The sequence below is a fragment of the Astyanax mexicanus genome, chromosome 20, assembly GCF_023375975.1.
Source record: "Astyanax mexicanus isolate ESR-SI-001 chromosome 20, AstMex3_surface, whole genome shotgun sequence".
Classification (NCBI taxonomy): Eukaryota; Metazoa; Chordata; class Actinopteri; order Characiformes; family Acestrorhamphidae; genus Astyanax; species Astyanax mexicanus.
Window position 1 is genome coordinate 14802402 of NC_064427.1, and position 17920 is coordinate 14820321.

Sequence of the window (17920 nt, forward strand, 5' to 3'; positions counted from 1 at the left end):
CATATACCATTGCAATAAAAAATGTTTAACCTCCTTTGCAAATTAGGTTTATTAGCATAATAAAAAAAGATTACAAACAGTTTCTGTTGTTGCAATAAACCAATCAAAATCTGGTTTCTCCAAGTTTAACAGAATTGCCTCATGCAATCAACCTCAAAATTAGTTAGGAATTCTTTATAAGAGCACATATTTGAATATCTGGTGGAAAATCAATGACTTGTATCAGGTATGATTAAGATGAAACACATTACATTGCTGGACTGGCACAGGGAGTAGTTGACTATGGTGTTTGATTGCATGTCAGAAACAATTCAATAATCCAAATATATATACAGTACTACATTGGAAAAAATGATGCGGAAAACTTACTTTAAAAACGTTTTGCAACTTTCTGCATTTGCATTTTTTAAGTAAATTTAATTTAAGGCAAATATAGTTTACATCAACTCTGAATCAATCTTTTCTTTTAGTGACATTTACTTAATTTCTGCATACAATATTACCTAAATACAATTACTTAATTTATATTACTCAAATAATTTATAATACATAATATATTATAATTCCTGAAATTTAAATATGTTAAGTTAAAACACACATATTACACTGTCTCAACACATGGATGGCATGTACATTCTTTTTACAATATTAAAAAGAATGTATTTCATGTCATCCATGTGCTGTGACAGTGAGTCTTGGTCTATTTACGAAATAAATATTTAAGATTATGTAAACATTTATATGTGTGTTTTAACTAAAATTATTTCTAATAATATTGTAGAATTATTATATATATTAAGTAATTGCAATTAGGTGATATTGTATGCAGAAATTAAGTAAATGTTACTAAAAGAAAGGATTGATTCAGCAAAGATAAATTAAGTAAAGTTTACTAAAAGAAAGGATTTTGAAACTGAGTTGAAGTTTTGAAACCGAGTTGAAGTTACTTTAATTTACATGAAATTAAATTTACTTTAAAAAAGCAAATGCAGAAAGTTGCAAAACTTTTTTAAAATAAATTTTACACATCATTTTTTTCAGTGTAGTCAAAGTTTGGAAACAACTTATTTATTGTTTTCTTTATATCTTATTTGATTTATTTTTTACATGTTAGATTCATATTAAAGGCATTAAAACAATTAAAACATAATTTAATACATTATTATGTAGTAAACATAATAATGTCCTCCACAATTCCCTGACTGAAACCCAACTGAGATGGGTGATTTAGGATCAGCACAGCGTGAAGGAAAAGCAGCAACTATTGTTCAGCTGAGGAAACTATTCCAGGTGCCTCTTCCTTGTGAAGACACTGAGAAAATAAGAGTGCAAATCTCTCATCAAAGCTAAATGTTGTACTTAGAAGAATCTAAAGTATAAAACATATTCTGGTTTGTTTAACACTTTTTGTGTAACAAAGTATTCCACATGTCCTCATGTATAGCTTTAATGTCTTCAATATTAAATTTGCAATGCAAAAAATCATAAAACGAAAAAGGATGCATACACATAATAACTAATAATATTACAGTACTTTCTAGAAATGTGGTACTTAACAGGAAGGTTGAAATCACACAGAAGTGTAAAACCCTAAATTAGGAATGTGTAATGCAATGTGTTTACAGTAAAATGTACAGTAAATATAAATTAAGTAAATAATTCATTTTTAAGTAAATTTGTTTTAATAACCAAAAAGCAATAAACAGATAAAATGATTGATTCTGTCACTATTATACAATTAATTAATATATAGGTGAAGTAGGTATGAAAGCAAAAAAATAATAATTTAGCATTAATTTAGCAAAGGGCTCTTTCTGCATTCTGTTGTTGCTCAAAAAAAAGTGGGCTACTCAGCATGGATCTTTGAGTAACAGTGACTTCATTGATACATATATGTCTTATGTGTGAGAGAATAGAAAAATAAAATAACCCAACAACATTAAACCTGTCCCAAGGTGTAATTAAATGAATATAAAACATATGTATAACATTACAATTGACTTCAGTTTTACTTATTCAAAACTATAAATCTTTACACCTCTGGAAATTGATAATTGTTCATGTCTTATGAAGTGGATGAACAGAACGTCTCTGAATATGAAATGTTCTATTGATCAGAAAATAAACTCTGCTCTTGAGCTCTTTGGTTTTTAGTGAATAGATAATGGGGTTTGTACAGGGTGTGATAAAGGAACAAATAGACAAACCAACTATTCTCAGATCCTGGTTGATTGGAACTCGAAAAAGTCCAACCAGGAAAATGATACACATAGGAATATAGAAAAAGGCCACAAGAATAAGATGTTCTGTACATGTGGCAAGAGCTTTAAATCGACTTTCCACACTTTTCATTTGGAATACAGAAATTAAAATACACGTGTAAGACAAAACAATGAAGCTCAGAGGGACAATATTGCACAACAAAATCAGAACTGTGGCAAGGGTCCACTGTAGTGAATTATCATTACAAGCTAGTCTGAAAACTGGTCCATAGTCACAGAAATAGCTGTTGACTTGAACTGAATTACAGAAGGACAGATACGTCATAGCTGCAACAGCTAAAATTGTGACACCGTGGCTAAGTGTCCACATTGCAGCTACAATAGCAGTCATGGTGGTAGGCGTGTTAATGGTGTTCTGTCTCAGAGGAAAACATATTGCAATTAATCGATCAAAAGCGAGAATGGCAATGGAAAAGGCTTCAAGTGTTAAAAAAGAATAGTATATGTACATTTGCACCAAGCACAATTTAAATTCCACAAAATTGTCTTTGAACAGATAGATCTTAATCATAGCAAAGATGAGAGATGAACTGAGGATCAAATCCACCACTGCTAAGTTCCCCACTCCAATGAACTTGGGAACATGCAAATGGTGATCCATGCAAATAATGCAGATTACAAAACAGTTACAAATGACAGTTATGACATAAAGCAAAGTTAAGAAAATGACATATACATTTGCAAAAGGCATAGAGATAAGACCAATGATATAAAAACCTGGAGGATGAATAAGAGAATTATTCTGAATTGAATCTGTTGGGCTTTGCATACTCATTGTCTTCCTTTTCAGTTTGCTTATGTTCTTTTAAGATATGATTTGAAAAATAATGGTAAACATAAACTGCCTATAGGTTAGGATAAGATACGTTGTTATTCATTATAATTTCCATACTTACAATTTTTTTAAGGTTTTGTTATGCAGTGGGTGATGATCAGGAGCTATAGTGTACCATGTTACAATAATGTATTCTTCTTCGGAAATTTATAGTTCTTTATGTTCTCCAGAGGTGTCATTATATTGCAGATAACTTTTATTAAGCTAGTTCTCTCAGTAGGAAACACACCAATTAATGTACTACAAACCACAGTCATAATTACAGTCATGTGAGATTAATTATAAACTGTAAATTCCAATTTACCAGTGACTTGGTTACATCTTTGTTTTTACATCCATGTTTTAATTGCATCATAATATGCAGTAGGCCTTTTCTCTTTATTGTGTACATCACTTGTAAACTCTTGAAAAAATTCTATGCATAAACAAACTATCACTCAAGTGAAAAGATGCCTCATTAAGGTGTAAGAGCTAAAGGTCGCAAGAAGGCAACATATCTAACGGAAATAATATAATTGTTCTCATAATTTATCACATAAAAATAGTATCATAGTAGGAAAATAGCAAATAAAGGAACGTATCAACCGTTTTAATGCAAAAAAAAAAGGATTTACATTTGCATTCAATTAGAATTTTGATACAGAAATGATTATTTTCTGTACTGAAAGCCTATTTTCAAGCTTTAACATGAAAAAATGTCTGCAACATTGTCAACAGTTTTCGGTTAAGTAAATCACCTGTTAAAGTGATACTGCAAATAAAATCGAATCAGTTTTTGATATAATAAAAAAATAACTAGCTAATGGCTTGCTAAAGAACTTATACGTAGTCTTTTTTCTTAAATATTCCATTCACTTCCATTCATCTCCACCGACAGAAAAGAAGCCCATTGTGTTTAGTAGTTGGTGCATTTTTGTAGTGGTTGTGGACATTAAATACAGATGAATTATTATGTGTCACTGCTGATCATGTAGGTGGTAGGGCATTTTAAGGTACTTAAACCTAAGCATTTATAGTTGAATGCCATTTTTGATGACTTGTCTTACAAAATATATTGAGGATCTTCAGATTTTGTCCAGTTTAAGGCATGGATTCCACAAGACGTTAGAAGGTGTCCTGTAGTCTGTGGCACCAAGATGTTATCAGTATACTTTATGATCTTTAAAGTACAAGCATTTGACCCCATGTCATTGGACGTCCTTCGTTGAAGAGCATTTGATTGGTAAAGTTGTCTTATAAAAGAACACCCCGAAAAACTCATTTTTTTTTCTGAAGACAAATGAATATTCCGCATTTTCATTCCAAGACAGTATCAATAATTCTGAAATAAGGAACACCCCAGAGGAAAGAGAAATCAGAAAGGAGAGATTCTTTATATTTCTGTAGTTTCTCCTAGAGAACAATAAAATCAAATGGAAACACGAGAAAAATACGAGACTTAAGCATGAGTCCCCTGTTGCTCAAATGTGTCTCCTGAGAGCTCAGAAATCTCACGTCTCCTCTTGAGGTTTAGAATAGTCTCACATTGTGCTCAGATTTGCCACAATAATAACACAATCATTTACTAAGGACCGAAGTCTCAATTTGAACTCAACTATTTCTCACTAAGGGCCTTTTTAGCTTTGACAATACATATTGCATTCTAAAATATTTGCAACTGTTTATTTTTTTCCTTTGTAATCAGGCATGTGATTGAGTTGTACATTGAAACTCTTCAGGGTAAGAATAAAAAGTAAAAGTAATTAGATCGCTGTTTGTGTTGATTAAATTGAATTTGTTTAATTAGAGTTCCAAAGCTTTAGTTCCTAGATTCTGAATGATTATTCTGGCTTTAGGGAAGTGGTGGTCGATGTGGATTGAGCACTGGGCACATCCATGACAAGTATGTCGGTTTGATACCCAGGTTTGGCAGGCCGCTACTGTACCTTATATGTACCTTTATTCACCACCACAGAGCAGCTATTATTTGGGTGGTGGGTCATTTTCAGCACTGCAGTGACACTGATATAGTGGTGTGTTGTGCTCCAATGTTGCTGGAGTTTTTAAACAGCTTAGTGTCATGTCGGGATTAAAATTAGTCCACAACCTAGAACTATTCAATATCTGGGTCAGCATCCTATAACCACTGATGAAAGACTAGAGGATAAACAGCACAAACTGTGCAGCAACCGAGCTTTTGTCTCTGACTTTACGAATAAGAGATGGACCAGATAGGTATGAATGTCTAATAGAGCAAGTTAATTAATCTTAGACAATCTAAGTAAAAAAAAACCTTCCTTTTCTTCTCACATTAATCTTCAAAGGGAAATAAATATATTGGGCCCTATCATACACACTATGCAAGGCTCAAATCTATCTTAGCTATATAGGAACGCTGTGTGCATTGTGCGCGCACAGCAGCTCTATATGCCTGCTTGTTACACACACATATAAACATGTTGCATTGTGCAAATCCAGCTTATACATCAACAATAAAAAGAATAAAGTATAAAATATCATGGCTCTTCCCTTAACCTTTGGGCGTAACATGAAATCATGTTTATTTCATGTTACGCCCAAAACACACCCATGATTAATTAAGAGAATTAGTACATGTCTTTTGCACATTTCAAGTTGTGCAAGGCGTATTTTGTGCGCCCTCACGATAACAAATACACACCGACACACCCTAAATCCAGCTGGGTGTTGCGCAATTGACCGGTGCACTATTAATCGCTAAAATAAGGTCCATTGGGATTTACAACATGTAACAAAATACAATTGCCCATTTAAATTTTACAAACATATATCACACTTCACACATATAACAGACCTTGATTATTTATGTATCTATTAAACTGATTACCTCATCTTGATCTGTCTATATGGAAATAAAAATGTGTTTTGCATTTCACTTGATAACAGCATGGGCGTGGTAGTGGGGGGAAAAGTGGACCTGACTACCCAGGGCCCAAATAGGGAGAGGGGCCCATAAAAATCCTGATTTATTTATGTTTTTGTGATATTTTTATTATTGAATTGGGCCCTCCAATTAACTATTTAATAATTAATCAATCAAATATATTGATAACATCAACTGAGAGAATGAACTTTAGTCACAGTCCTCTCAACATATTGGACATTCTGAGGGCCCCCTCCTGGAGGCGCAAAAGGGTTTAGTCCGCCCGAGAACGGCCGGCTGCAGGCGTACCGTCAGTGAGCCCAGATTGACCTGGGGGCTAAAGACATCATGCTGCCTAAAAAGCAGAAATCAGGTTAATAAGGCAGAATGAGGGGAGGCAGCTGTTGGTGTCTTTCTTTTCCAAAGGTGAACCGAGTTTGCTTGTTATGCAAAGTCCACTCCAGACAGCGACTGCTGATGTTTTTAGGCTCACGTGAAGTCATTAGCTTAAGAGACTTAAGAGACTTAAGACTTGAGACTTAACAAATGATACACCAAATAATATTTCTGCTGCATATATCAACATGTTAATTGCCTACCAATATCACTGTAGGCGCAAGTACACACTAGTAATATATTAAGCAATAAAGCAATTTATTATTCTTGTCTGGTAAAAAGTCTTAGCATTGCAGTGCAGTGCTGTGCTTAAAAGCTATTGTCAACCCTCAATAAATGCATGAGGTTATTAATGAATGATCATGTTAAATAACTGTGATCTCAATATTAATCAAAAATAATTGTGTGATCCTGATTTTTGCCATACAATTTTGCCAGAGATTGTAGCTTAAAACTTTATTCATGCTTTTTATTTTAGTTTTAGTTTTTTTTATTTTAGTTTTTTTTGCCTTTATTTTTGCTCACGTTCTTCATGTACTGGCATTGATAGGGGCCCACTGATATTGCGAGTGTACAGGGCCCAGAATTTGCTGCTACGCCCCTGGATAACAGGATAACTGTTGGGGGTTATTTAACAAGTGGCTGGAGTCATATTCAGTTGTGCAACCCCCATTAGGGATTTTACTTTTCCTAGAGATCATTTGTTTAACAGTAAACACATTGTTAAAAAGCCCTAATTAGAAAAGGAAAAACAAACATTGTTACTAATATATTTTACCATGCACAGAAATGTCTTATTGCTTGGAATAGTGGTTAAGTGATGCCAAAACATCACTGACAAAATAAGGACTCCAGGGCATTGTTATGATTTTCAGCAAACACAAATATTGCCTGCAACTCTGGAAGAATTAGCCGTAGTATGTATAGATTAATCTATTTAAAGTCCATATAACACAGAAACCCAGAATAACCCAGCAGTTAAGCATTCTTTATGTGGTAAATTATTTTCAATAAAGCAGCCTTGAACAGCAACATAGTAGAATAAATGAACGTAAATGACCTTGCTGGCACTGCAACATTTGAGGCTTTTTCCTGGCAGAAACCACATTTAATGTGTTTCAGCTGCTTAAAAGATAATGTGCAATTGCACTGACAGGTTGACCCAGTGCTGTTGTGAAAGAGCTTGCATGAGAAGAACACAAAAAGGCGGCAGTCTAGAAATACAAAAGGGCTAGAATGGGCCAGTATGAGAGAAATTAGCCCATTTTTATGGATTTTTATGGATGTTCTCTTCATCTTGTGGCTTTCTTTCTGTTTTGCCTGGGTTGGCATAAATTTGACTCTGCCCTCTATTAGAATCCCATTGAGTTAGGTGAAGCCATTTAAAATTTACTTCAGTCACTCTAGGACGGAGGGCACTGAGTCAAGGACTTTTTCTTATAAAGAATATTCTGTAATTTTCTTTAGACAAAGTAGTAGGGCACCTACCAAAGGAGTGGATTTTGAGAACCATAGAGATAAAAAATACAGCATGTTGTAGACTTGTAGGGCATGTTGTAGAACTGTGTTCAGTTCCATTTTCAGTTTGATTCAGAGCAGTTTTATTGCTTTATCTATGCTCTTCCCTCAAACATTAATTTCATAGCTACTGTGGCACAGAACAAAAACAAAATGTGCTGTTTCTGTGCTCTGTATGATTACATTCTAGTTGTTTATACAATAAAAACTATATGCATATTGTTATTGCCATAATGTTTGTACAGTGGCCAAAAATCACATTCATTTTTGGGGGATTTCTTTGCAAATCTACACTTACTCCACTGTATTTTATGCTAATATATTTTTTTAAATAAAACTTTTGGTCTAGGACAGTGCCATGCAGACAGAGTTGATGCAGTATATGAAAACCACTTGGCACCCATTTGACATGTATTAATAAAGATACAGTATTATGAAAATAAATAACATGTTCAGTCTATATAATTTGCTGTAAACTAGAGTATTTTCACTCTTTGGTGTCCTTCTACAGTTTTTGTGCTAAAAATGTTATTCAGAATTTAAATAAATGTTATTTGTTCTCTTAGTTTTTTTTAAAGAATGACCAATCCTGACATTTTATGTGGTCCAATATGGACAGTTTGGATTAAAGGCCATTTCAGGACCTGAGACAGCTCCTGATCTAAACTCAGTAAAACCATAGAGCAGCCGGCAGAAACACTGATGTATTTATTTATTTTATTAAGTGTTTTAATCATTGTATTACTGGTGTTTTTATGTGTTTCAGCAATTAAAAATCCATTCATGTAGTTTCCACATTGGTGTAGGCTTTAATTATACCTTGAATTGTTATAGACCTTTTTTCACAAAAAATATGTCATTTAATAGGAAAGAAAAGGTGTGTAACTTCATGATTTTATAAAATACAGTGCTGTTACAGTTTCAATTACTATATATGTTTTCAGAGCACATAATTTAATTACCAATTCAACTGACTGTTTAGTGTGTATATGTTAAACTATATACTTTTGATTTTCTAATTATTTTTATTTCCTTGTATTACAGATTCAAAGGTTCTTGTAGGATCAAAACATGAAACATGCCTTTTCAATGTTTTTATGTAAAATATGTAAACAGCCACATAAACTCCTTAATAAAAATTGAGAATTAATGTTAACATTAAATGTTCTACTGAACACATGCACAAGTCAGAAAGAAAGCATGTTTCTTTTTATTAAATCTTTTACTAATGCAAAAAACAATTCAGATACACCAAAATAGCCACACATTACACCAGGACTGCCCATTCAGTATGTTCAGCAGAGACCTTGTGTCTGTGGCTTTGCCAGTACCTGACCTTGCCATTAAAATCAAACACCATGACGCCTAGAGCCTGTTAATTAAAGACAGGCAAATGAAGCAGGAGCGGGACTGCGGATTTATAGGGCATCAGCTCGCCCTCTCTCTTAGTCACAGCACTGATGAGATTAATCCCAGCTCGCCTATAATTATGCCTCCGATTTGTCTTCAGTCTCGTCACTGTTCTTTTATTAGCAGCAAATTGTCTCCAGCCACCATCAATAACAAGGAGAAATAACCACTCACTCTGGGATATTTAAAAACCAGTGAGAGACGAGGAGGGGGAATTCTTAGTCTAGCGTCAAACTTCATCTGTGTCAAGGAAACTAACTCACAAAGCCTTGAGAAGATATTCAAGATTCTGACTTACTGTAAATGACTGCTTAGCCCTTTAACACATTTTATAATATAGAAAATTAAAAAAAAATTACACATGATACAAATGTTTAGTATTATTAAATTACTTAGTATGAGTTAGCTTTCAGACACTATTTCAGTGTATTCTCTCTGTGTATTCTTGTAGCACCTTTCTCAAAATCATCACACAATCCACAAAAAATGCCACAATACACACAAAGCTCCATAACAAGCAGCAGAAAACTCCAAAAACCAAGCTGAAAAGTCACTTAGCTGGTATTATTAGCAGGAAAAAGTCCCACACAGCTGAAAAGTCCTCAAAACCACTCAGTACAGACATCACCCTTCCATGGAAACATACCAGTAGTGTAACTTAGGCAGCAAGTCTATTAAACAACCAAGCCGCAATATAAAATTGATCTAACCTCAGGCCTTGGAAGACACTTAGCCTACACCCTGGAGCTTGGGCCTTTATAGCTGTGGTGTAGGGCCACTTTGGTAGGATATTTCCGAGCCCTGTGATAAAGTCACTTTCAGCTAATGGGGAGACATCAGAATAATCAGAAGGCAATTTTCATCAGCTTAGACCAATAAACATGCAGGTTTGTGTGAATACTCACATAGGCTTACAACTAGTGTCCAGCTCTCTGTGTATTTATTGTAGTTTCATAAAAGAAAAAAGAAAATCCAGAGAAAGTGAAATAATAGGTTCAGTTTTAAATGTGTGATCAAGTAAAATCCATTAATACCTAAGACAAAATAAATGATGTGAACATTTTTTGTTCTTGTTTCCTTGTTATATGATGTGTAATGCAGTGGAATGTGATGTTTAGCATTTGTCTGTTATCCAATGACTATTCCTCACATAAATATAAGGAAAGGTTTGATTTTACACTGATGTGAATTTGGCTTTATTTTAATTTTACAGATTACAATGATAAGTTTTGCTTAAAAATGTTTATTTTGTAATTGTAATTTAGTAGGTACATCCACTTTCAATATTCTTCTAGATATTTGCAACTAGTTTTTATTTTTACTATATTTTAAACATAGTTACGTATACAAAGGTTGACAAATCCCTTTATATATTTTGTTGATTTTTTAAGTTTATCTATTAATGGCTCTTTTTATTAAACAAATAATATTTAAAAAATTGGACGCTAAAATATGCAAAAATGTGTAACAACCCATTTTCATAATCCACAAAACATGTTATTTTTCCAGGGGTGCTTCATTATGTTTCATTTATTATATGTGAATGTCAACTCAGAAAGTAGATGACCTAATAATTTAGTTTTTTTTTAACCCAGTTTAAATGAGTCCCTAATACAGAAATATTGTTGATCATTTTCCGTTGCTGTTTGGTAATTACATCTCAAAAATACTGAAATGTTTAAATGGTTATTTGAGTATGTGATATTTTGGTTCTCTTTTCACAATGAAACGGTGTAAGGTTATATCACAAACAATTTAATAATCGTTCTATTTAGTGTCATAATGGTTCGGTATGAGTCAGAAAGCATTTTGAGCCACTGTGGAGAATTTTTTTCCTGACAGCAGATGGCAATACCCAATTAACCATTTTTTATAGCACTTTAATTATGTAATTGAGAACATGGAACTTATGTCTTAACCTACAATATTCTAATACTATTGGTGTTTGTAACAGCAATTACTGATTGTTATGCATAGTGTAGACCCTATAGCCAACATGACATAAACATTAAAGAAAACGTGCAGGTGATGTATTCACCTTCCAGCCCCTGGTCTGATCTATAGACCTGCCAGCGTTCAGAGGTTGAATAGATCAGAGCCAGGTCACACAGGAACAGTAATCAATCAAGCATATATCAAGTCCACGTGTTTGTAGTACTTCAGGTTTTATTTAAACTTGAATGCATTTAATGGGTAATTTGTTTATGTCTGCATTAAAGGCTGGAGGGGAGAGTTCACTCAGTAGCCCACATATCTTATTCAGTACTTGGAGTTTTTTAACAAAAAAACTAGTTTTTAATCTACATTCTGTACACACTCATTATGCATTGCATTTTTAAAGGAGTAAACGTAGCCTATGTGTGCTATATTATCGGAAGGTCATGCATGAGTCTACAAGGTGGTAACGCAGATCCAGTCTTTGGGGATGAAGTTTAGTCACGCCGGCACTGACCACCTAAACGGCCACGTTTGCCAGTCTAGGGTCGGAGTCCTGCTCATATCTGTAATGATATACTTCCATCTGGTCTCGGCACGCCTCTCTGATATTATTCAGCCATCTTTTAATGCCTCCTCTGTTTAAGTACAGGACCATGAGGAACACGACGCCAATCAAAGCCAGCACGATGCCGAGAAACACGTACGATACGGCTTCCAGCTCCGCGTTGATGCAGTCCTCCCTGCGAAGTTTCTCCACATGCAATCCACTTTTGGCCTCTGGTAGTTTGCACAGCAGGCGAGCCGAATCTGCGCACTGAGAGCCGTTTTTCAGCCAATAATAAAACGCTTCCAGGTCGCAGTCGCACTTGAAAGGGTTCAGGGACAGATAGACACTTATCTTCTTGAACTCGTTAAAACTCGACACGTTGTTTTCCCCAATGGTCTCGATTGAGTTGTTGGTCAGAATCAATGTGTCGAGGTTCAGGTTGTCAAAGCGCGCAATGGGCACTGCCTTCAAGCGGTTTCCTGACAGTTCCAGTCTTTGTAGATTTATCAGGCTCTCAGTGGACAGCGCTTTAGGCAGTTCCTTTGCCCCCCGAGGCGATAAGGTGCTGTTCATGCGCAAAACCCACAGCTCTTCCAACCCGTAAAAAGCCATGGGCGACAGCCTCATTAGTCTGTTGTGGCTCAAATCCAAGACCCGAAGTTGCGAAAGTCCAAGAAACGCCTCTGCCTTGATTTCAGCTATATTGTTCCAAGACAGCAGAAGCGTTTTTAATTCCAAAATTGTCCCCAACGCAGAAAACGCGCTCCCGGGAACTACAGAAATGTTTGCTCCTCTCACAACCAGAGTGTGCGTCCCCTGGGACACGTTCAGAGGCAGCGCAATGTCCTGCGACTCCAAACAGGTGACAGTAGCCCAGTCATCGCTGCAGGTGCAGGGATACGGACAGGGCTCAGCGCGCGCGGAGCAAATCAGCAAATACAGCACGGTCACATTCCGATAAGCGCAGAACGAACCCCTTGCGCAAATCCCTCCCGTCCATGCCCTTTTAATTTCCATGTTCTCATCAGCACCGAAGCTTACAAATCTGAACAGTGTCCGGAATCTGAAGCGCACACAAAGCTCACCACTTTTGGGTCTGCTGTCAAGATGTAGCGCTCACTTTCTAGGGGTGAAGAGTTGGGCGGCGGGGCAGCTTTTCGGCGCAAACGGTTCATTCTCATTAAACTCCTGCAGATCTCCAAACACCAGCGCGAGCGAAGCGGCTCATTCCAGGATCTCAGAGGTGACCAAAACCTCACCCACTCGGACTGCATTTCCAGAGAGAGAGGGGGGGGGGGGGGGGGGTGCTGGGGGGATGGTAGGCATCTGGAAAACCAAACCAATGGTCAGAGTTTGCTCAGCAACTGAAGTAATTTAAACTTAAACCAGTTCAGTTCAGTTCAAATAATGCCAACGACACCTTAGACAAATTACAAAAGAATCTTGATTTATCCTTCTTGATTCTCCTGAAACGACTAAACAATGAAGCACAAACAGAGCCACAGCTGTCCTTGTGTGCATAACTTCTTTTTTGGTTTTTATAGGGTCATCAATGGTACCTTTTTTATTTTATGTGATATATTGTATGTTGTAAAATTAAATAAGGATTCCAAAACTTCATACAGTGTATACCCAACGTTAGTGAGAGTTAAAACTTAATATTCATAATATTAATAATTATATTATTAATCATGGTTGTTAAGACAAGAAAGAGACTCATCTTTCTGCAGACCGTGCACCAAATGCTACAATATGAAAAATATAACAGCTGCAGTGCAGGGTTACAGCAACACATGCTTATTTAACACTATAAAAAAGTCATTTAAGTTTGTGCAAATGTGTAAGTACACAAACACTTACACACCTTACACACTTGATCACAAGTCACTTGTATATAAAACTCTATTTATATGTGAAACTCGTGTTTTTTTTCCTGTAAGGAACATTACAATACAAAGTGAGATGAAATTAGTTGATTTATTGTCAGTTAAGCAGCATTTGACAATAAACTTATTATGATATTTTAATACATTTAAGTCTTCAATACTTACTAAATACTCCACTATTGCTTCCTCTTTGATTTCTCATTTATAATACAAAATAGAAGCCTTTTTATGAGTAGTTTTAGACATTTGTACCACACAATATATCTCCATTGGACTGTAGCCCAATGCAACCCAATAACATTAGTGAGAGATACCTGTCTTCAGGGTCTACTGTTACTCCATCTCTCTTCCTCAAAGTTGCAGCGGTGGGTGAAAGAAGCTGTCCTTTTGTGCTGACCTAAGATCATTACATTCTTATCATTATTCTTATGAAATAAAAAAGCTAGCCATAGCAGTGGAGGCCATTGCGCTAATTACTGATCTATATTTTGCACTTGATACAGGCAGCACTGCCATCTTTGTGTGCTTGATCTTCCTTCCCCAAAGATCATGCAATTCCTCTCAGTGGGTTAGAAAATCTGCCCTCACCTGGTTCAGTTCTTATTTAAGTAATGAATGCTCTTATCACACTAGAGTAAAATATTGCGTTCCACAAGGGTCAGTACTGGGCCCACTACTCTTTATTCTTTATATACTATCGCTGGGTAAAATAATCCATCTTGGCATTATGCCAATTACACTCAACTTTACAAATAAGCTTAAAACAAGAAGAACCTCTGTCTCTACAAAATAACAGACTGTCTTAGAGAACCTAAAACTGGTCCCTTGGTACAACTCTGAGAAAGTAGTAGTATTTTTTTACTTTGTTCTGTAATTTGATGTACACATATACAGTATAGTTAATACTGCATTCTTCCACTTTCATTTACACAATGCAAAACTCTGTAGTATACTCTCTCTGGATGATGCTGGGGAGCTGGTGCATGCATTCATAACTTCAAGACTGGACTACTGCAAAGCATTGTTGGCTGGAAGTCCATTTAAATCACTTTATAGCTCATATTACTCCAATTATTTTAATTCTACACTGATTACCTGCTTGTATAGATCATAAAATACTTCTTCTGACATTTAATTTTTTCAATGTTGTATTCCATCTATCTATTTCTCTCACAGGTTACACACCAAACATAAACTATTACCTCTATGTACCTCTATTAATCTTCACCTATTACCAGAGCTGCCTGCCTCGAGGTGTCCATTTGTGGTTTCAGTTCCTGCATTCTGGTAACAGACTCAGCAGATATATAACACAACCATTCTAAGTCACTGTTTTTCTTTCCTTTTGTTCTCTCTCTCTATCTTTTTGCATGTATTGAGATGACCTGTTCCTTCTGTTGTGTCCTGATGTAGCCGAGTTTGGCTCTCCGATGCCTTGCTGCATGCAGTCCTGCTCTGGAACCCTGCACTGGTCCATTCCTGCCACACTGCGTTGCTGTGCATATGAATTCTTAAACCTCCTGGACTGTAACAATAACTTTGAGCCTCTTCTTAGCACAAATCCACACTCATAATTCATAACCTAATTCTACTTCCGCCATAGCTCCCCATTATCTCTTTGTGCAGTTGTTTTTGTTTTGTTATTTGTTTATGGAGGAGGATGGGTTTATCCTAATGAGTCTTGGATCCTCCTAAGGTTTCTTCCTTACCACCATTACCACCATCCTTATTTGGTCATTAATAACAACATATTAATGAATGTTACAGTCCATATACATCCACATATGTCTTACATACCCAGGTGAAAAGCTATAGATATAGAGAGCAGATATATAATTCCTTTAGTTCCTTGTTAGTTCAAATAAACTTCTAATCGATAGTGAGTAAGCAACTAGTCAGATGCAGGTAGCAAAAACTGGATGATGAGTGTAGCTAATGACTCTGGCAGATCTGAATATAACAGCCTAACTAAAGGGAGCGAGCCAGAAGGTAACATAGACATGGAGGCTCCCTGAAACACCGCCCACAAACCTGAGTGACCGTGTGCAGTGGACGAACAACAGCTCTAGCATTTCAGTTTACCACAATTTCCTATATCCATGAACCCCTGGATCTGCAGCCTTATCTTAACAGAAAAACATTAATTACCAAAAATAAGTACGTTTTTAGTCTAGACTTAAAGTTTGAGACTGTGTCTGATCGCCAAACATATTCGGGGAGATTATTCCAGAGTTGGTGAGCTTTATAAGAGAAAGCTCTTTCTCCTGCAGAGCTCCTCTGAATTTTAGGAACTACTAAGAAACCAGCACCCTGTGATCGAAGTAATCGCGGTGGTTCATAATAGGAGATGAGGTCTCGTAAATACTCAGGAGCGAGCCCGTGTAGGGCTTTATAGGTTATCAGGAGAATTTTAAAGTCTATGCGGAATTTGACTGGAAGCAAGTGCAGTGCTGGTAGGACTGGACTAATATGCTCAAATTTTCTGGTTTAAGTGAGGACCCTGACTGCAGCATTTTGAACTAGCTGAAGTTTATTTAAGTAACTGCAGAAACATCCTGACAGTAGCTCATTACAGTAGTCTAGCTTTGGGGTAATGAAGGCATGTACTAATTTTTTGTGTCATGCAGGGATAAGGTATTTCTTAGCCTTGCAATGTTACGGAGGTTTAAAAAAGCTGTCCTGGTAACATTAGATATGTGTACTAGGTTAGTAGATTCCTGCTGCTGCCACTGTTGGACAAATGCAGATATGCAGCGCATGGGTGCTTGATAATTAATGTAAGAAGTGAAGTGCATGTTGGCAAAGCCATGATTTATCCATTTGTAGCGGGGAAAGTGACAAAAACCAGCAAGGCAAAGATAGGTTTACATATCCAATATAATATAATAAAATATTTTTGGCATCTTTAACCAAGCCTTCACATCAGTTCATGTTCTGGATAGGTTAGCTGGCTGGCTAGCTAGCAAAATGCACCCATTAGCTAACATTAGATTGACAAATAAAATCTAAATATAGCCTGTTAAAATAAAGACTTAGGTGCAATAAAGATATCAGGATTGTTCGGTGTTTGTTTATTGAAATATCTGATGTGCTGGACTAACAAGGCCTCTCTGGTAGCTACAGTAGTAATAAGCTATGTTGATTAAAGTTGGTGACTGAAAACATCTAGGCTCGGATGTATCTCACCAGTACGTGCATTGACCAGTCGGCAGGACTGTGGTTCATTCGAGACAAAAATTTTGCTCAATAGTTTTTGTTTTCTCCCAAAACATGCTAATCTCTTGGAATTAACGTTATTTTTAGGAGTGAGGACAAACTTTGATTGTAAGGGCTCACCCAGAAAGGGAACCAAACTTAGGTTATTTGATCACAACACAACCACCTTACTGGGTGAGCGACCTAGTAAAGGCAGTTAATAGGACCCAAGGGCAGTGTAGACAAGACTGAGGGCAGATTAAGTTGGAATAAAAAATAAACCAAAGTTTATTTTGTAAGAGTGCTCTACCACTCTTTTAGCAAAAGCAGCTGTCGTGAGAAATGGTAGGGATTGTTTTAGAGGAGGTGGGTCCAAAAAGGAGGTAGAAAACCAAAGAACAACCCGCACCCAATGTGGGGATTTTTGTCGGGAAAAAGAGAACAAAGGATGCCAGGAGGAGGCTGGCTTTCCCAGGGGTAGGGAAAAATAAAAATTCCTCCAACAAAAGGAAAACTGAAAAACTGAGATTGGGGAAAACAAAGGAGAAAAGGAAGGCACAGCCTTCTACAGATAAATTATTTATTTATTTATTACTCTTTTTTTCTCTCTCTTTGTTGAGAGGAAGGGAAAAGGAGGGAAAGAAAGAAATTATGTCTCAGGGACTCGAGAGCTCGAAAGTATAAGGAATAGTAGCCACTTGGCCACTCACACACACACTCACACACACAAAGACACAGCAACTGGTGGTCTGTGTTCCTCACTCTTTTAAAACCAACCCACAGGTGTTCCTGATTAGGCCTGATTGCTACCTGAGGCTGCCCGTTGCCCCTCTGGTGGTCAGAGGGCGCCTAGCCCTGGAGCCAGCCCTTACATTGATTATGAGTATTATGAGTGGGTATCCGAGTGGTCCAGCGGACCAAGGCTCTGCCTTTGTGATCCGAGGATGGCTGGTTCGAATCCTGCATCATGCTGCTTGCCAGAACACAGTTTGCCATGCTGTCTCAGGGCTGTGTAGATGGTGCTCTTTTCCC

General features: G+C 36.4%; 2 protein-coding genes across 2 annotated transcripts; both read right to left on the minus strand.

The window, feature by feature from the left end:
* Positions 1-1897: 1897 nt before the first annotated feature.
* Positions 1898-3063, minus strand: LOC107197005 (olfactory receptor 2AT4-like). Its single transcript, XM_015601938.2, has one exon. The coding sequence runs from the start codon at positions 3055-3057 to the stop codon at positions 2059-2061; it is 999 nt and encodes a 332-aa protein (XP_015457424.2). The 5' UTR covers positions 3058-3063; the 3' UTR covers positions 1898-2058.
* An 8137-nt stretch (positions 3064-11200) lies between these two features.
* Positions 11201-13042, minus strand: waif2 (Wnt-activated inhibitory factor 2). Its single transcript, XM_007235437.4, has one exon. The coding sequence runs from the start codon at positions 12822-12824 to the stop codon at positions 11778-11780; it is 1047 nt and encodes a 348-aa protein (XP_007235499.2). The 5' UTR covers positions 12825-13042; the 3' UTR covers positions 11201-11777.
* Positions 13043-17920: the final 4878 nt, after the last annotated feature.

Coding starts and splice junctions, on each gene's coding strand:
- waif2 (XM_007235437.4), bottom strand. CDS start 12,824: ATGGAAATTAAAAGGGCATGGACGGGAGGGATTTGCGCAAGGGGTTCG.
- LOC107197005 (XM_015601938.2), bottom strand. CDS start 3,057: ATGAGTATGCAAAGCCCAACAGATTCAATTCAGAATAATTCTCTTATT.